The sequence below is a fragment of the Neoarius graeffei genome, chromosome 15 (genome assembly GCF_027579695.1).
Source record: "Neoarius graeffei isolate fNeoGra1 chromosome 15, fNeoGra1.pri, whole genome shotgun sequence".
Taxonomy (NCBI): Eukaryota; Metazoa; Chordata; class Actinopteri; order Siluriformes; family Ariidae; genus Neoarius; species Neoarius graeffei.
In genome coordinates this window covers 35,757,780-35,778,246 of record NC_083583.1, presented here as the reverse complement: position 1 = coordinate 35,778,246, position 20,467 = coordinate 35,757,780, and the positions used below count along the sequence as shown (strand labels likewise).

The 20,467-nt window shown below is 39.2% G+C and overlaps 1 protein-coding gene across 1 annotated transcript in view; it reads right to left on the bottom strand.

Moving 5' to 3' along the window:
* Positions 1 to 3,399: 3,399 nt before the first annotated feature.
* The window catches only part of insrb (insulin receptor b), a 140,914-nt gene continuing 123,846 nt past the window's right edge, over positions 3,400 to 20,467 (bottom strand). The window contains exons 11-21 of the mRNA XM_060941199.1: positions 18,492 to 18,760; positions 17,402 to 17,550; positions 17,101 to 17,257; positions 16,807 to 16,900; positions 16,656 to 16,723; positions 15,680 to 15,909; positions 14,005 to 14,115; positions 12,852 to 13,011; positions 12,571 to 12,700; positions 11,478 to 11,612; positions 3,400 to 11,304 (exon numbers count right to left, since the gene is read on the bottom strand). Coding sequence (XP_060797182.1) covers positions 10,968 to 11,304; positions 11,478 to 11,612; positions 12,571 to 12,700; positions 12,852 to 13,011; positions 14,005 to 14,115; positions 15,680 to 15,909; positions 16,656 to 16,723; positions 16,807 to 16,900; positions 17,101 to 17,257; positions 17,402 to 17,550; positions 18,492 to 18,760 — 1,840 coding nt within the window. The 3' untranslated portion in view covers positions 3,400 to 10,967. The remainder of the gene's footprint in view (positions 11,305 to 11,477; positions 11,613 to 12,570; positions 12,701 to 12,851; positions 13,012 to 14,004; positions 14,116 to 15,679; positions 15,910 to 16,655; positions 16,724 to 16,806; positions 16,901 to 17,100; positions 17,258 to 17,401; positions 17,551 to 18,491; positions 18,761 to 20,467) is intronic.

Below are 20,467 nucleotides of genomic sequence, written 5' to 3'. Positions count from 1 at the left end.
TGTGAGGGTGTCTGTCTGTGAGCTCATGCATGACCAGCTAGGATTTTATCAGGGTTAAAGAGAAATTCAGGGAGAAAAAAGAAGAAGAAACAGCTCTTTTACAGTGACTTGTACAGAGGATGTGGCCCTTGCTAAAAAAATCTTCTATAGGAATCCTGTAGAACAAGCTCTAAAGGAAACTTAATGGAAATCCTGTAGAACTTTAGTACCAAGTTCAATAGGAAAAAGTTCTATAGGCACATTCTAGAGAAAAAATTCCGATAGACCAGTTCCAGTTCTACAGACCCAGCAATTCTGCAGCTACTATTGCTACAGGTTCTTTTGGCATTCTTCCATGTAAGCTGCACTGTTGATCAGTCCCTAAAATTTGTCAGCTCGATATACACATACTAGTAAATACTTGCAGTAAATTTTGGAGTGAAAATTATTAAATATTTTAAGATAGGTCATTGTGCATCCTGCTAATGGATTTATACTCATTAGGATAGATGCAGTGGTTTATTTCCACTAAAATGCAGTTACTGCAGGTGGTGTGAAGTTTCAACTAGTACGAAATGTATACATTTAATAAACGACCATATTTTCCCAAAGAAAAATAAACCTACAACTATAACTAATTTTAGTTGTGTTTTTGTTGTTTTGCTTATTTTGATTTGTGCATCTTTTACATGTGAGCTCTGTTTGTTAATAAATCCATATTGTACTTAAAAATAATTCCTACTTCCTCCTCCAAATAATTCTGGTGAATTAAGTTGAAACCAATTGGCTGAGGCATTGAAATTTCATGACATGGTCATGACATTTTAGCCATACTTATAACCTAAAGTTCAAAAAGACAAATCATATTGGATGGCGGGGCGGCACGGTGGTGTAGTGGTTAGCGCTGTCGCCTCACAGCAAGAAGGTCTGGGTTCGAGTCCCGTGGCCGGCGAGGGCCTTTCTGTGCGGAGTTTGCATGTTCTCCCCGTGTCCGCGTGGGTTTCCTCCGGGTGCTCCGGTTTCCCCCACAGTCCAAAGACATGCAGGTTAGGTTAACTGGTGACTCTAAATTGACCGTAGGTGTGAGTGTGAATGGTTGTCTGTGTCTATGTGTCAGCCTGGCGACTTGTCCAGGGTGTACCCCGCCTTTCGCCCGTAGTCAGCTGGGATAGGCTCCAGCTTGCCTGCAACCCTGTAGAACAGGATAAACCGGCTACAGATAATGAGAAGAGATGAGATATTGTATGCCAGCAAGCTGTATATGGTCTGGGCTCCTCTGGGCTCTCTCCAGTTCCTTTAGTATGGTATACCCAACAGTGGTGCCACCACCATCATATAAAGGAAATATTCTTGAGTAGACAAGAAAACACCAAGCCAATAAATAATGTTCAAATATACTGTAGATTTCCTATAGAACTTGAGTTTTAATAGAAATTTTCTGTCCTAAAGAACACACTTGGCAAGTTCTATAGAACGTTGAGAAAATCCTATTGAAACTTCTTGTTCTAGAGAACCATGCTGAAATCCTGTAGAACACCGGAGTTTTATAGAAAGTCATAAGAACTTCTATAGGACATTTTTGGCATTAAAAAACACATTAAAAAGAGTTGATATAGAGAAGTTTTCTGTAAGAAGATATTTATTCAATATCTGTAGAAGGAGTCTCCAGTGCCAGCACTCTGTAACACACCAGGTGAAAATGTGAATGTAATTGTGTTTAATTTAAACTTTAAAGGAACCTTAAATTTAGTAGTGTATTCAAGCACCTTTACTGAACTTTTTAAATTCATTAAATACAAGAGTAACTTTGACCTTTTATTGGTATTCTTATAAGTAGGCGTGACTAAGTAAGAAGAAGAAGAAAGAAGAAACCTTTATTTGTCACATGCACACTTCAAACACAGTGAAATTCATCCTCTGCATTTAACCCATCTGAAGCAGTGAACACACACACGCACACACCCAGAGCAGTGGGCAGCCACACTACAGCACCCGGGGAGCAGTCAGGGGTTCGGTACCTCGCTCAAGGGCACTTCAGCCCAAGGCCGCCACACGTTAACCTAACTGCATGTCTTTGGACTGTGGGGGAAACTGGAGCACCCGGAGGAAACCCACGCAGACACGGGGAGAACATGCAAACTCCACACAGAAAGGCCCTCGCCGGCCGCTGGGCTCGAACCCGGACCTTCTTGCTGTGAGGCGACAGCGCTAACCACTACACCACTATGCTACATTTTTAAATTTAGTAACTTTAAGTGACTTCTTAAACGTTCTTTTTAACAGCATTTCGTTTTCTTTAAGAAATCATGGAAAGTCACTTAAAGGTATACTATAAGAATTCTTAGAATTATAAGTAAATACACTGAAATGTAGCATTTTAGGATCCTTTAAGAATATCTTAAAGCTTTTAATTTGTCTACTAAGTCAGAGGCAAAACTATAAAGTATTTTTGGTTCTTGAGGACAGAGGAGTTTATACATTGTGGCTTCTTAGTAACATCCATCCATTATCTGTAGCCGCTTTATCCTGTTCTACAGGGTCGCAGGCAAGCTGGAGCCTATCCCAGCTGACTACGGGCGAAAGGCGGGGTACACCCTGGACAAGTCGCCAGGTCATCACAGGGCTGACACATAGACACAGACAACCATTCACACCTACGGTCAATTTAGAGTCACCAGTTAACCTAACCTGCATGTCTTTGGACTGTGGGGGGAAACCGGAGCACCCGGAGGAAACCCACGCGGACACGGGGAGAACATGCAAACTCCACACAGAAAGGCCCTCGCCGGCCACGGGGCTCAAACCCAGGACCTTCTTTCTGTGAGGCGACAGTGCTAACCACTACACCACCGTGCCGCCGCTCTTGGTAATATGATTGCCCTTTTTCTTTTTTTTTTAAACTGAGATAGAATCAAAAGACAGGCTGGTAACTGAACAACTGTTCATAGCTGCTATAATGTAATTGAGGACATGAACTTATTTGTTAATTTGTCTAGTGACAGTCAGAGGCAAAGCTATAACTACATTAACTAAATGGATAAAAAATGTGTTGGTCTTCATTAAACGTGTAACGGCTGGAACACTGCTGAGGTAAGAGAGGAATAAAACACGTCAGGATGTTACTGTATGTTACAGGAAAATGTTTGTATTCAGGGTGCTCACAGTAACCCCACACTGTTGTTGATTATTTTACTGCAACAGTGTGACACGGAGTGTTTTATTCCTTATCAATCCAATATTATCATCAATGGCAATTTTGACTTCACCAAAGCAGGAATTTGAGTGTGGTGCTGGCTGTTATAGCCAGAGCTCTGGATTTGGATTTAGATTAATTTTTTTTCAGTCGTTTGGAAGAAAAAGAAAAGGACTGTCTTTGGATTATTTTTCCCCAAACTGAAAAACAGTACCTGTAGCAAATAAAATTTTTCTCCAATATGTTTTTTTATTCATAATCTTTTATATAAACAGTTAATTGTTGAATAATTTACACACAGCAAGATTTCTTTTCATATCATTCATCATAACATTTTTCTGTACATATCACTGCTTGGCTCTCCTTGAGGAAGAAACAACAACAACAAAAAAAGTAGTAAAGCAGGACTTTCAGCTAATCATGGCACATTTTGATCCGATACAGTTGCTTTTATGTCATGGAGCTTGTGATTGTGGTTTTATATATATACACATACACACACAGGAGGAGTGTGTAAGTAATGCGAGATTGATGGCACGACCAAGGGCTTGTCTTGTGGTTGTGTGTGTGTGTGTGATGTCACCAAATAACTCCCTATGTCACAGGTTTATCAGTGTGTCTGACAACAAGTGACAAGGAAATAACAGGAAAAAGGAGAAAGAGACCGATGAAAAGATGATGGCGAGAGAACGGCAAGGTGAACAGAGGTTTAGAATGCAGAAAATTATGATTTTGATTTAAAAATCTATATTTGAGATTTGGAAATTATAAATTCACCTAAAGGTTTGCTTGTTATTCCCCCCCGGAGTTAGGAGTCTAAATGAGCTAACAAGTAATGAAAGTCTCACCCAAAATTCCTTCAATCAATACAAGCCCAGATTTTATATCATATACTTGTTTCAGATGACACTGACGAGCTCTATAATCTCATTTATACCCAACTCTTATAAAACAGGAAAGTTGAGTGCGATGACAATATGTTAATATCACGAGCATTTATTTATACTCTGTTGCTTATAGTAATAAGCAACAAGTAATAATAAATTCAGCGCTGTTTAATTTTTTTTCTCCCAGTTTATTTTTGTAATATTGACTCCTTTTTCATATCATATTTATTTATTGTTAAGTAAAAGTTTTTTAAAAATGTTTGGAGTATTGCACGACCACTTTGCTGGCAATTGTTAACAAACATAAATATTATGCATCATGATAGTTATCAAGAAATTTTTGTTAAAAATATGCAACTGTCTGCATTTAGACAAAGAATTTTAATATGGAACTTAAATCATCGATGTAACCTTCACAGCATTTTTGTATGATTTCATTTTTAAACTTTAATGGGCGGGACCTATATGAAGGGACACTAAATTATGCTTTAAAAAAAAGTAAAAAAAAAAAAAAAAGTATGGCTACGACAGTAATGTTCCAGTGTTCTGCTACACGAAGTTTAGTTCATGTTTATAGTCGACACTAAATCTTTTGGGTGAAATGTATTACTTGTTCTCTCCATCAGCCTCTGAAACTAAAGCAGCAAATTTCATTTTGGTATAAATTTGAATTTCTCACTGAATCATTGCTTTATTATTTAAACTTATTAAAAAAATTTTTTGGTCAAACGTGACCTTAAAGATTCTCCATCAATCTTGTTCAGTTTTCACCTCACCACAGAGAATTTCATATCATACAAAGCACAAAAACGCACATACATACATACATACATAGAAAGGTGAGATCTGTGATATAAAACGCTGAGAAACAGACAGCGATGATTTCATGGATGGCAAACAAGCGGCTGTACATGAAAATGAGAAACGACCAGACCGCGGTGACCAAAAGGATGTCCCGCTTTTTCCTTTTTTTTCTCTCAAAAAAGACTATATACAATGTTAATGCAAATTTCATTTCATAATGTACAAGAATAGCAAAAAAGTTTACAGTCAGAAAAGAATTTTTTGCCCCTCCCTGTTTTTTTTTTCTTTTGGCTAAAAAAATAGAAATGAACATCTCTAATAATGTAATACTTTTTTCCCTTTTTTTTTTAGAACAATAAAATACATACAATGCCTTGTCTTCAGCCTGTCACACTGCCAGTTTGCTTTCTTGAAAAAAAAAATTTCTAAACTTAAAATTAAGTGCTGTGTGTTTGCGGGGAACCTGCTGCTTTCTACATTACGATTTATTTTTCATCATGTTTTCTAGAAATATTTTCAATTACTACATAGCGTATGCTTCTATCCCTGTTTTCTTCTGCACTAGGATCTTATTCTAGTGATGATTCAGGGAGCATATGAAAGTTTACGGGTAAAAATGATCATTCGCTTTGCTGCATTAAATCAAAAAGCCACAGCAATTCCAAGCAGAGACAAGTTCAGCTTTAAAAACAAACAAGGAAAAGAAGGGGAAAAAAAAACATGAACATCATTCACATACCCATACAGTAATATTGAGCCAAGCAGAAGAAGGGAGAAAAAAAAACCCCAAACAAACAAATGGGGGGGGATAAAACAAAAAAAGGTTTAACCCATTAAAAGTTTGCCTTTATCTCAGACTACGCATTTTAAAAAACCCAATTCATGTGGGTTAATACTCCGGGAAGTGTCCCAACAAGTCTGTTTTCTCCGTCTGAGAGAAACGCTCCAAGTCCAGGGGAGTCTGATGGCTGGGTTTGGTTTGAAGTCTGTGCAAGGCACTGTGGGTAAGGGCCTTTAGGCTACAGGACGCGCCATGTATGCTCTTCACTTGCGTTGCTAGACTCCGCCAGAAATAATAAAGAGCCTGACGAATTTCTAGTATGATCAAGAGGCTGAGGGAGTGAGCTGAGCCTCCCATGCTCGAGCCTTCCTGAGAATTCATCTTAAGCCCAGATTTGTTGAAAGAAAAATAAAACATGAAAACAACATTTTTGGCACACAGGATTGTCCTAGAAGAGCTAACCCATGCACAAGGGGAGGCGTGTAGCGTCCATCTCCCCCAAACCCACGAACAACACTAGCAATAACTCTCCATTTTCACAGTCAGGAAAAATACATTGATGAAACGACAGACAAAAACATTGAACAGGAAACACATTCAGTTCACACAAGAAAGGGCACTATTTTCATCATGACAGAACAAAGGGATTTCATATTGTGTCCAAACAAGAGAAATAATTTGACATGAGCAGAACAAACCAAGAGCGTAATAAGCTTATGCTGGATTTCTTTATGTGTCCTGTGACACTTATCACTCACCTCCAGTTTTTTTTTTTTAATATAAAAGTTTGATGTGTGAATAAACCCACTGGTATTGTTTGAGGTTGTTGCACTGAATGTAAATTCTCCTTTTTTCACAAAACAAAAGGAAAACTTCAGCACTTTTCGACATGATCTCTATCCACCACATCTACAGCGTGTGTGTGATTACCACAGACAGGACATTTCTAAACATTTCCATTCGCTGAGAAAAGAACAGAAATCTCCTTTACACCAAATTCACTTATAATAGAAGAAGTCGAAGGGCAGTTGTAGGGGCAGTCGATATCTACGTGTGCCTATACAACACAAAACCAGGAAGCTACTCACTCCACTGGAACAGTAAAGGTGTTTGAATGTTACGGACATACAGTACAAGACTCACCCAAGTGGTTCTTGTGAAGTTTTATTTAACTCAAATGTGGCAGTAATAAAGTAAAAACTACTTCTGGTAACATGACACGTTCAGGTTTATGCTTCTCCCCTCTGAAAAAGTAGTCTCACTGTTGAAAGGAACAAGTTTCATTCAAAAACAACTCGGACTGAATGGGTACTATTTAAATGCATCCTACAAAAATATGGCTTGCAAAAATATTATTTCTTGACGGAATTCAACACCTCTTATCCTACGGTCACTGGAAGATGTGACAAAGGAGAGCAACATGCAGCCATGATTTCAGCAACACGTGAGATTTGAACCGAGACTCAATTCTTTGCAAACTGGTAATGATGGTGGAAAACAAGAAATCGTTGGCTCAAATGATTCCTCAGACCAATCAATCAATCGTATGCCACGTGCGGTCCAATGATTATTGAGTTTCCTGCTCACAACTTTAGTTCCTACTTGAAATTAGTTCCAATTCTGGCCAAAAAAAAAAAAATTATAACCATTGGTTCATCAAATCCTCTCATATACCGGTACGACCTCACTAACATGTTAAGGGGAAAAAAAACCACACACACACAAACAAACTTGAAAGGAAGTAGCAGAGATTGTTGGTGCTCCTGGTGAGTGTGTGTAGCTAGTGCCTAGTGCAGTTAGCCTTCTTTGCTAATCTAGATGTCTATTATAAATGAGTTTCGAGTTAACTAACGTTCTGTTCTTTACTGAGTACAGAGACATGTACTGAAATCATTGTCAGTGGTGATCACACATACACTACAGACCAAACTTCAAAAGGGGGCGCTCAATCTAAAGTGGACTCTCTTCCAGAGACCCTGTCTTACAGTAACAGGTTATTTTTAAATACCAAAAGTTTGGGGGGGGGTTAAATAAAAAATAAAAATCACAGAATGACTTAAGATGAACTTTGACGGATCCCGGTGGGAATATAACTTTTTACATTTCAATTAGGTCCCATTTTCAGTGGCTTTATCTATGAAATATACTGTAATGTCATCAGTTGAACAATCATTTCCCCTAGGGGGAAAAAAAAAAACCCAAACAGATAAATTAATCTTAATAGCAAAAGTGAGGCGCTCTAGTTGTGGTGGCGGACGATCACTGAACTTCACCTTTAAATGTCATTAGCTGAATAACAGGCATTGTAGAGAGAGAGAGAGAGAGAGAGAGAGAGAGAGAGAGAGAGAAAAATGTCCTCCGCTTGACTATATTGTGTAAATTACTGAGGTAGACTGTGTCCCAACTTTTAAAAATATAATAATTTCTCAACTTAGCATGACAAACTGAGTCTGACTGTTCAGCCATAATACCTGCTTCTCTCTATTTATCTGAACTAAAATGTACCCTGGGTTAGATATAATCAAAATAAATATATGTCAAATATCAGAGATATGTCATGTTTAAGAAAATTCCACACACCTTCATGATAATAGATTATAGAAAGCAGTGAGGATTTCTTCCAAACATCTTACATTATTTTAGACCGAGAAGGTTAGACATATCATAAAATATCAGAAAATGTGCATTCTTAACGCCTCGGCTAAGCTTAGCATTTGTGAAAAAGTCGATGAAAGCTGACAGTAATGCTAACTTCAGGGCTTCATGCTCTGCTAGCATCTGTTAGCCACATTAGCAGTTCTGGGAGTTACTATTTCATGAATACCAACTGTAATGCTAATTCTAAGTTTGGGTTTTATGCTCGGTTAGCTTCCCCCCTCATCATTTCTACAAGCTAGAAAGGCATACATTTCAAACAACAATGCTAACTGGCTTTTATGCTCTGCTAGCGTTGGTTTGCTAACATTTTTGAATCTACTTGTTGATGACCGTCAATAGTAATGTTAATTCTGACTTCAGAGATTAATGCTCTGCTAATTATTAGTTACGGTGGCTTTTAATAAAGCTCACATCTGGAGTTTAATCCTCGACTAGTTTCTTTTGGCATATTTTAGCATTTCTTCAAGTTACAAGTCCAGTATTTCTAACATCTGGGTTTAACGCTCTGTTAATTTGTTAGCCACATTTTGTGGAAGTTAGAAGGACAAAAAAAAAGCCAAGAGTCATTCTAACTTTTAGATTCTCAAACAGCTTCTCTTAGCCATGTTAGTGTTGATAGAATTTAGAAGGATGAACAGTAATGCTAAATCATAGTTTTATAACCTTCTAGGTTCTATTCCTCATCTATTACTTTAGCCATTCCTTTATGTGCATCAATCCTGGATCACTTACTTAACCAGCACAAATAAAGACATGTCCACCAACGCAAACTATATAATTGCATTTCTGAAATCTTCTGAACACAGCTTTACAAAATCAGGTGACTTGAAACAAAAAGCAGTCTTTTCTCATGTATCGAATCTTTGTCCAATTTTTGGGATAAATTTACTTTGGTAGACTCCGTCAACTGGAACCACGGTGAGGTGACGCGACGATTTCGAACATCCTCCATACTTCCTTTATTTCTCCACAAGAACAAACCAAAACGTCAGTATTTCTCCCCACACACTAAGCGACATCTTGGTTAAATTGAGAAATCTGGGAAACTTACTGGAATGTCTTGATGTCTGCTGAATGATTTAACCAAACCTCATGCTTTAACATCCAGCCTCATGACTAACACAGTCCTCAGAGACATGAACACACCAGCTAGCGTTATTATTACTATTTAGTACCCATGTTTGACAGCGAAACATTAAGAGAATTTTGACTGAGGTAATTAGTTGGCATATGGATAAAGTGAAGATAATAAACAATGATGTAGTGCGTTGATACAGTTATGTAGCCAGCGATGGTGTACTGTTTTGGGCGTGGCTTTTGTCACAGTGGCTCGTATCTTGGCTGCTGAAAGTTTAGCTAGTTAGCAATGTATTGTAAAGCATTATGTACCTCAGGTGTTGGACTGTTTAGCTATTTTTGATGTGCTCTTACGATGATGCCATCTTGTTGCTGCTGTTTTAGAATTTTCAACACAATATTTGACAGAAAACTGATTTTTTTTTTCCAGAGACTTTTTGTAAGCATAGTTAAAACCCTGAAGTTACTTTATGCCATAAACTGAATATTTAGCTAAACTCTAAAACACAGCAAGTCAAAAACGAACCAATAACAAACCAATATTGGCTAAAAATGGGGTTACTTTTTTTTTTTCCACAATCTCAGGTCTCACTGTCTCTCCTGCTTTAATTAGCGCCCCCTACAGGTTATGTTACTAATTACAGGTATTTTCCTGTGTGAGTGTTGAGTAGTGTGATTCTGTCTGTTTACTGGGTGAGTGAATGTTTTAAATAAAAAGATACTTGTTATTGAAAAATATGATCTGTTGAAGACATAAAAAACTGAACTATGTACAAAATTTTCAATGGTACCTATATATATATATATATATATATATATATATATATATATATATCCCATCAATATTCTATATATCATATATATTATATATTTATACCCACTAGATATCAAAGCAGCAGCTTTTTGGTCAGTCTTGAGGAAACGCCCCTGTCCAATCCTTAACTGTTTTAAATATCCTTCAGTCATAAAAAAGGATACGAGCAAAAACTAAGAAAGAGGAAGAAGAAAAAGCCAATAAATTAAAAACGCATTCACCAAACACCAGAGTGGATCGGCGAAAAGGATCAAGGATCCCCCAGAAGTAAAATCCTCCTTTGCGCAAAGACGATGTTTGTTCTTAAAATAGTCTGTGCTGTCCCTCTTCACAAGTCCTCTGATATATTTAAAGTCATTGCTCAGAGGAAATGGATATTCTCTTTGTTTTATAGGCCACTCATTAAAGGCCACGATCTGAAAATTAGAAAATTATTTTAAAAAAAAAGAAAGAAATAAAGGTTGAGTGGGAAAAGAGGTTTAGCTGAAGCAGCCTTCTGGTTTACAGAGGTTCATATTCACAGTTTTTTAATTATTTCTCCATCGACCAGGAAACTTGGCAAAATGAAAAAGAGACGCAAGTGAACTGCGATTTGGATGAATCTGGAGAAAAGATGTTTTGCAACCACGTCGCCACAGCAGGAAGAAAGTCCAAAAATAAGAAAAAAAAGACCTGAGATCTGTTTTTAAGGGCCTCTGAAAAAAAATATTACAATTAAAAACTAAAAAAAACAAAACAAATAGATAAAGAACTGAGCAGTGTGATGAGGAAATGTTATGAAGGGCTGGAGCGAGGCAGAGAGAGGATTCGGCCATTTTTCTTTCCCCCATTCATGTGCGTATAGGGCACGTGCTCATCGTAGGGGCCGCCGTCTCGACTGAAACTCCCTTCCTCCCTCTGGTTGTACGAGGATGGGTCCAGTGGGATGCTCTCCATGTTCTCAAAGTCCATGTCAAACTCCTCGCTTTCTGGAGGCTTGTTCTCCTCACTATAGAAGAACGAAAGCTCCTGGAACGATGGATGGAGGTCATCCTTCAGCATCTCAATAATCTCAGTGAAGGTTGGACGCATCTTTGGGTTGTACTGCCAGCACATCTGCATCAGGTTGTGCCTAAGAGAGAGTGATCATGTATAAAAATCACACACCAAAAATATACTCAATTGTGTTTGATGGGTGGAACTTAGACCAGTGCTTGTTGTGTTTAATGAGAGGTGCTTGAATCAGTTTGATTGTGTTTAATGGGAGGAGCTTGGGTCAGTGTTTGTGGGGGGTTTTAAACCTACATCCTCTCAGCACAGTTCTCCGGCCGATCCAGATAGCCTCCATCCATGACGAATTTGAGCACCTGCTCATTGGAGAGGCCCTGATACGGCTGCTCAGCTAATGTACTGATTTCCCATAGGACCACACCGAATGACCTGCACGAAACACACGTGCACACACAGAACAGTATAAAAATACATAATTCCTTAATTAATTTATGATTTGGTTTTTAACCCGAGCTTCACAGCATCGGCAGTCGTACACTGGCTGTTAATTTTAATTTAAAGGTAGACTGCCTTTCCGATTTTTCAAGTGTAGGTCATAAAAAGAATTTTCCCCGACACCCAATTATTTTTGTTTAGTGGACCAAAAGCTACTGAATTCGAATCACAGACTTCTAATTTTATTCGTTTTTTTTTAAAAATAGAACAATTAATGAATTTAGAGCCATGTGGCCCTAAATTCTCCATTACTTTTTCCTGCTTCACCATGAAGCAATTCAAGATACTACGTCATGCATCACGTGATGGGCTTTCCCCGTTCACGCAAGGCATTGTGGGATACAAATTTGAAACAGGAGAGAAAAATGGAGGACGTGAGTGTGCGAATGAAATGCGAAAGACCGATTACAGTAACGGAAAGCGAGAAGAAAAGGAAACGCAGGACCAAACGAAAAAATATCGGCGGTCAGCGAGCACCTCGGTGTGATCAGCTGTTTGTTTAGCGACAGAATGATGTAACTGTCAGTGCACGGTCAAAGGTAAACCTGTAGATGGCAGTAATGCAACACTGGATGCCAGCTGCCATAAAACCCAAAAGATGATGATGACGATGACTTAGATAAACCTGCGCATGCACACATGGACTTCCTCTGTCCGCATGAAGCTAGCGATTTCATGCACATTATTTGCTCAGGAATCCCCTCAAATTAAATAACTTCCCAGCCACAGAATGGCCTGGTTTTTTTTTTTTTTAGATATTACAGAAATAAACATACATCACAATGACCAAATTTCAGAGGGAACTAAATTTCACTGATTTTACAAAATAGAAAGACTGTCTAGCTTTTTTGAAAACAGTTTGTAACCCCTGTGAAAAAAACAAAACACACACCAGCAGTCTGAGTGAGCTGTGAACACGCCGTCCTTCAGCGATTCTGGAGCCATCCATCTGACAGGCAGCAGGCCTTTCCCTCCTTTACGATAATAATCCGTTTCGTAAATGTCTCGGGTCATTCCGAAATCTGCAGAAAACAGCAGGCCAGGTTAAAGTGTGTTTACTATAACGCTAGCTTTTGAGTTAGCTTGTTTATGATAACACTAGTAGTAGTTAGCCTGTTTCATATAACGCTAGTTTCCAAGTTAGCCTGTTTAGGTTAGATTTTGTCTGTGTACCTCCAATCTTCACAGTGAGGTCTTCGGCCACCATGCAGTTGCGAGCGGCGAGGTCTCTGTGCACAAACTTCTTTGCATTGAGGTAGGCCATGCCATCTGCGATCTCTGCAGCCATCTGGATCATGTCGCCAAGCGCGGGAGGATGACGGCTGGGATTATTCTACACACGGGAACAGAAACACACACAGAGGTGTTTTTCAGAAAAGTAAAGTAATATAAATCACACTCTGAGAATTCTTTGGGACAGCGGGTATAGATACAGCATCCCAGTCACCATGAAAGGGAAGGGTTAGGGTTCCTAACCCTGTGTGTATGTGTTTGTATGTGCATGCGTACATATTAGTGGTTGTGCATGTGTAAACGTGCGTGTTTCCTTTTGTAAGTCTGTGTGCACCTGTGTGTGTGTGTGTGTGTGTGTGTGTGTGTGTGTGTGTGTTTCTATTTGTATATGGACAGTAGCAGTCAAAAGTTTGTGCATCCCTACTTATTCATAGTTTTTTCTGTATTTTGACTATTTTCTACACTGTAGAACAATACTGAAGACATCAAAACTATGAAATAACATCTGGAACATATATGGAATTATGTGGTAAACAAAAAAAAAAAAAAAAAAAAGTGTTAAATGTGTTTGATATTTTAGATTTTTCAAAGTAGCCAGCGTTTACCTTGATGACGCTTTGCACACTATTGGCATTATCTTAACCAGCTTCATGAGGGAGTCACCTGGAATGCTTTTCAATTAACAGGTGTCTCGTCAAAAGATAATTAGTGCAATTTCTTGCTTTTTTAATGCATTTGAGATCAAACAGTAAATATTAAATAATAAAAATACAGTAAATAGCCCTATTCCACAACTGTAGTCATCCATATCATGTCAAGAACCGCTCAACTAAGTAAAGAGAAACGACATCCATCATTACTTTAGGACACGAAATGACTTTTAGTTAATAAAAATAAAGAAAAAACATTGAATTAGAAGGTGTGTCCAAACTTTTGACTAGTACTGTGTGCATGCGTGTGTGTATATATATATATATATATATATATATATATATATATATATATATATGCATGCATGCATTCATGCGTGTTTCTGTACAAGTGCATGTATGTGACCGTGCATGTCTCCCTCTCTCTCTTTCTGTGTGTGTACCTCAGCATCAGGTCTGAGGCAGCGTAGGTAACTCTTCAGATCTCCATGAGTCATCAGTTCCATCACCACCAATGTTGGCTGTCCTTTTGATACAACCCCCAGCAGACGCACCTACACACACACAAATAATTCCTTTTTACATCTAGCAATAATCTTTTTTCGAATACAGAGACTCCCTGCACACACATTTAGACTTTCCTCCAATAGAAAAGTCTTCCCACCTCAGTGTCCACTTTTTTTTTTTTGGTTAGAGAAGAGATTTACGATTCCCTACATGAGTCATGATAAAGAAAGCGTTCATTTTAGCACTCAGCCACGTCTTATGGAAGTAGCTGTGTTACAAGAGAGCTACAGCGCCATCTAGTGGCAGCCACCTGTAAAAACATCTCAGGCTGCAGGTTGGTGCTTCCTGTTCACCAGAATGTTTTGTTATTAAACTGCTGAGCGCCTTCTGTATCTGTTGGTTTCATCTCTGTATTAATGTGCTATAGAAAAAAACAAAAAAAAAATGATGACAATATGAGGTGAATGGAAATATTTCCTCACACAATGCAAAGGTGCCGACATGGCTAACCAGAAAATAAGGAATTTAACAAAAAAAATGTTGTATGCCGGTGGATGACTGCTATTTCTTCGGATGTGCGCCAAGCAATGGGGACAAAACTGAAGACAGAGTGAGGCAAAAGGCTGGTCTGACCCTATTTAATAATAGCTCTAACGTACTTTTACAGATCAAGAAGTGCAAAGCCTCATGTGCATGTTTTCTACTGGCTCACAAGGCAGAGGTTAACAAACTCACAGTTACAGCTAACAGAAGCAAATCTGCATCTTTTCCGCTTCACTTATTTATTTATTTTTGCACTGGATGAATTTTATTTGCTGCTTTAGCTGAAAAGGTATTTAAAAAAAATTCAGGTATCACTCATATCACCATAGCAACAATAAATACTGTAGCTATATCAGCAAGGTAAATATTGGCACCCCTGCTGCAAGTCAAATACCTGTCCAGAAAATATGACAATTTTTTTTAGGCCTACATATTTCAATATTTTAACAAATATTGAACAAGATGTTTATTTATTGAGCAAGAAGAACCAGGATCTCATCATCTCTAGCCGCTTTATCCTGTACAGGGTCGCAGGCAAGCTGGAGCCTATCCCAGCTGACTACAGGTGAAAGGCGGGGTACACCCTGGACAAGTTGCCAGGTCATCACAGGGCTGACACATAGACAACCATTCACATTCACACCTACGGTCAATTTAGAGTCACCAGTTAACCTAACCTGCATGTCTTTGGACTGTGGGGGAAACCGGAGCACCCGGAGGAAACCCACGCGGACACGGGGAGAACATGCAAACTCTGCACAGAAAGGCCCTCATTGGCCACAGGGTTCAAACCCAGACCTTCTTGCTGTGAGGCGACAGCGCTAACCACTACACCACCGTGCCGCCCAGAACCAGGATAAATTAGTAATTTTAATATTAAATGTCAGTTCAGTGATGTATGATTGTTTTGTTTTTTAATTTCCATCAGCCATGTTTTTGTAGTTGAGCTCCTGCACGGCTCATACTGAACAGATATAAACTATAACATTAGATATACACAATAATATCTCAAATAAATGAAATGCAAATGATGTGAATTTTCAGCACTGTATTTAAAATCACACTCACCACATGGTGGCAGCTGAACGCCTTCATAACCGAGGCTTCGTTGAGGAATTCGATTCTCTCGCGCAGACTCGCTGATTCGTTAACGGTTTTGACGGCCACTCGGGTCTCCGATTCTCCTTTGACGATATCCTTAGCGACGCCCTCGTACACCATGCCGAAGGAGCCCTGACCAAGCTCACGCAGGAGCGTGATCTTTTCCCGTGCCACCTCCCAGTCATCAGGAATGTACACTGCACATGACACACACAATAAACGTCACATGTACTGAGCTGCTGCCGCTTCTGTTCAACCATTCAACAGTTCTGAGCCAAAATGCATAGTATAAATAAATTTAAAAAAAAATATATAAATACATTTTAAAACAAAATATTAAAATGAAATGCATTTTTAATCAAAACTTGAGCCATTAATTTATTTGTATTATTTTAACAGTATACATGAACTTGTGGTAATTTCAGTCTTGCTCCTGTTTTAAAAGAGTTACAGATTAAAATTTTTTTTTTAACTTTTCTCTTTTAGTTTCTCCCTAATTGACCCTGACAGTTACGTAAAGATTCCATCCATCCATCCATCATCTGTAGCCGCTTTATCCTGTTCTACAGGGTCGCAGGCAAGCTGGAGCCTATCCCAGCTGACTATGGGCGAAAGGCGGGGTACACCCTGGACAAGTCGCCAGGTCATCACAGGGCTGACACATAGACACAGACAACCATTCACACTCACATTCACACCTACGGTCAATTTAGAGTCACCAGTTAACCTAACTGCATGTCTTTGGACTGTGGGGGAAACCGGAGCACCCGGAGGAAACCCACACAGACACGGGGAGAACATGCAAACTCCGCACAGAAAGGCCCTCATCGGCCGCTGGGCTCGAACCCAGAACCTTCTTGCTGAGGTGACAGTGCTAACCACTACACCACCGTGCCGCCCGTAAAGATTCTATAATATAAATATAACTGATATTGACTCTCACCATCGTTTGCGCTGATGTACTCTGGGTTTGATGAGGCGATTAACGGGCCCGTGGGTCCTTCAGTTTGCCTGCAGACACACAGCGTGTTGAAATAACCAGTATCTAAACTTCAGAGTGTGAAGAAATTTAGGTGTGTGTGTGTGTTACGTACTTCTTCCTGAGAACAAAACAGACAGTGCTTCCAATAAAGAGCGAGAGGATGAGCAGAATCACTGAGCCGATGATGATCTTCAGATTCATGTTGTCTGAAGAGGACACAAGAAAGTTTAGAGATGCTCTGAATTCACACCACGGATATTAATATAGTTACAATAATAATAATCATCATAGTTTTTTTTTTAATAAATGACAAACTGTTTTTTGGGGGGTTTTTATTGGCTGCATGTGAGCATGTTGAATGAAGGAAATCCCAGACAGATGCACATGTAACGCAATTAAATCTTACTGTCCGGCACAGAGAAGTAAGCTGGCTCGGTCCAGGATCCGTTTCCTGCCAGTGAAGTGGCTCGGATTCGTACGCTGTAGTTCCCAGGATGTCCAACTCTCAATTTACAACCTCCGTTCTTCTCATAACTAATCCTCGATACACAGTGATGCAGCTCCTGGGGGGAAGGGGGTGGAGAGAGAGAGAGAGAGAGAGAGAGAGAGAGAGAGAGAGAGAGAGAGAGAGAGAGTGTGAGTATGTATAACATTTGATAATGTGTGTGCTGCAGACTGCTCTGTGTGTGTGGTGTGTGTGTACCGACCTCATTATCAGACAGCCGATGGTAGTGGACCTCATACAGGATGATCATGCCATTCGGGTATTTGGGCTCTTGCCATTTAATGTACACAAACTCTTGCTCTTCAGGAAAGATCTCATGAGTCACGGGGCCCAGAATGTTGTCTGCGCTGACTATGAAAAACCAGCAAACAGAAGCCAAGATCAAGACATCATACACCAGAGATGTCACGCACACAGCCCATGGACCAGGATGAGCCTGATATCTTGTTTATCTGACTCACCAAGTGAATATTTATGCAATTACAACCTTTCCATTTTTTTATCTACAAATAATTTTGCTTTTTGGACCAGGGTTAGACAGTTAGCTAACGAGACAGAGTACTAATTTAGCACAATATTATTACATGTAGACTAGGGTGCATCAGTTGCCCCCTAAAAATGAAAAGTTCCTCCGATCATGATGCATTTTTGTTTTTATGTTCCTTTTGGTAAGAAAACACACTGGGTGAAATATTTTGACAAAATTCAAAAGTTTAATGGTGGCACCAGGAGCTCAAAGTTATGGAAAAAGCTGCTATTTTATGACTTTTATGACAAAATTTCAATCACTTTTCATGAAACATTATGGCACCTTATAGAGTATACCAAATATCTTAGATACACATTTTTAGTACATATTCTAAATATATTATCAAGCACAGTTTGAGTTTTAGCTGTTCATTGAATCATTGTTCAACTACTTTTAAACAATACAAATGTATTATGAATCACATTAATGCTTCCCAATCCCTTGCAAAGGTTCTTAACATGATCTCTGGCTCACAAGAAATCAATAAATGGAGTCCAACATTGTGATTCAAACCTTACGCCAAAACATAAAATAAGCGTTTTTTGGCAAAAAATGAACCTCATGGTGCCACCATTAGACTTTTGAATATGGTCAAAACATTTTACAGGATGTCTTTATTGGTGAAAAGGAACACCCAAACAAAAATGCATCAGATTTTATGAAAGTGAGGCAGGCAACTGATGCACCCTAATGTAGACTTAAGGAAGATCACAATTAGTATGCTCTATATAATGGTTATGATGATGGGAGGTGGTGATGTTACCCTTAGGCATGGTGCGGGCACTGACAAAAGTGGCAACGCTGCAGTAATTCAGGTCTTCCAGGTGGTTACACGCCTGGATCTCGATTTGGTAACTGGTGAAGTGATGCAGGTTCGAGATGACTACCGATTCTTTACCAACGACCTTCAGCACCAACTTCTCCTCTGGCTTCGGAGTAGGGGAGGAGCTATTGGACAGATGAGGGGATGGGGTCAGGGTGGAGAAGAGAGTAGAGTTCGCCACTCCCACTGAGCGGCGACGACGGTGTGTTCTAAAGACGGACACAAAGAGAGAAAGTGATTTTACTCCATGTCTTTCAGTACAAATGCAGTGCTGTGATGAACCTGTGTATGTTAGTCCCAGTTAACGAGGTGTGGGCCTTTTTATGTGTGTACACTTATGCTACATATTGAGGACAGGGGGGGGAAAAAAAAAAAAAAAAAAAATCACACACACACAAAGTTTACATACAGTGATATGAACGTCATCTTGGATATGAATGTCATGGCAATATTTGGGTTTTCAGTAATTTCTTTGAACTGTTCTTTTTCTGTGGCAGAATGATTGTACAGCATACAGCTTTAATAAAAAAACACTAGAATTTGGTGCACAAGTTTTAATTTTCTTTGGGTTTTCTGAAATCAACACAGGGTCAGAATTATACATACAGGATCAAAAATCTACATACGCTCACTTAGATTATTAATTCAGAGGTGCTAAAACTTCCAAAATGTCACTTATCTTGCCAAGGCCGAGGTCTCTTAACTTCCTGTTAGTGATCATGATTGACTACAGCTGGTAGCTTCTCTGTACCTTCATAAAAAGGATTTGTTTACAGCACTCACTGGATTGACCAACACACAGTAAAATGGGAAAGTCCAAGGAGCTCAGTGCAGATCTGAGAAAGAGGATCGCAGATATACACAACTCTGAAATGTCTCTTGGAGCCATTTCTAAACAACTGTAAATTCCAAGATCAGTTCAAACAATTGTATCCAAGTTGTTGTGAGGTGCAGTCACTTTGCCAAGCCACTTTGCTTCAAGAAAACCCAAACTGTCACCCTCAGCTGAAAGGAAACTGGTTTGGATGGTCAGGAACAACCTGGGAACCACCATGGCACAGCCCTGCCATGAACTGGAAGCTGAAGAATCACTGTCTACAGTTCAGATCACTATGGACTAAGAGGCTGCGATCCAAGAAATATCCCCTGCTCCAAAACTGACACCTTCAAGCTTAACTAAAGTTTGAAGCGGACCACATGGACAAAGAAAAAGCCTTCTGGAGGAAAGCTGTATGGTCAGATGAGACAAAGATTGAGTTGTGTGGCCACAATGACCACCATGTACAGAGGGACACTGTACCAGCTGGTGGTGGTGGTAGCAGCATCATGTTCTAGGGCTGTTTTGCTGCCAGTGGAACTGGTTCATTGCACAAAGTGGATGGAATAATGAAGGAGGAGGACTACCTCAGAATTCTTCAGCATAAACCATCAGACACTTGAACATGACTTGGGAGTTACAACAGGACAATGAACCCAAACACGCATCAGAGCTGGTTGTGGAGGATAAAGCAGGCTAACATTAAGCTTAAAACAAGTCCTGACTTCAACCCTATTGAAAAATATACGGCCCGTGCTTACAAGTCGAGTCCATGGCAAGAAAAAAAAAATTTAATTGAACTTCACCAATTCTACCATGAAGAGTCGTGAAATATCCAACCAGAATTCTGCCACAAGCTTGTTCATGGTAAACAAAAATGTTTGGTCAAGGTGAATCTTGCGAAGAGACATTTTACCCAAATATTAGGTGTGCTGTATGTATATTTTTGACCCTGTGTTGATTTCAGAAAACCCAAAGAAAATTAAAACTTGTGCACCAAATTCTAGTGTTTTTTTATTAAAGCTGTATGCTGTACAATCATTCTGCCACAGGAAAAGAACAGTTCAAAGAAATTACTGAAAGCCCAAATATTGCCATG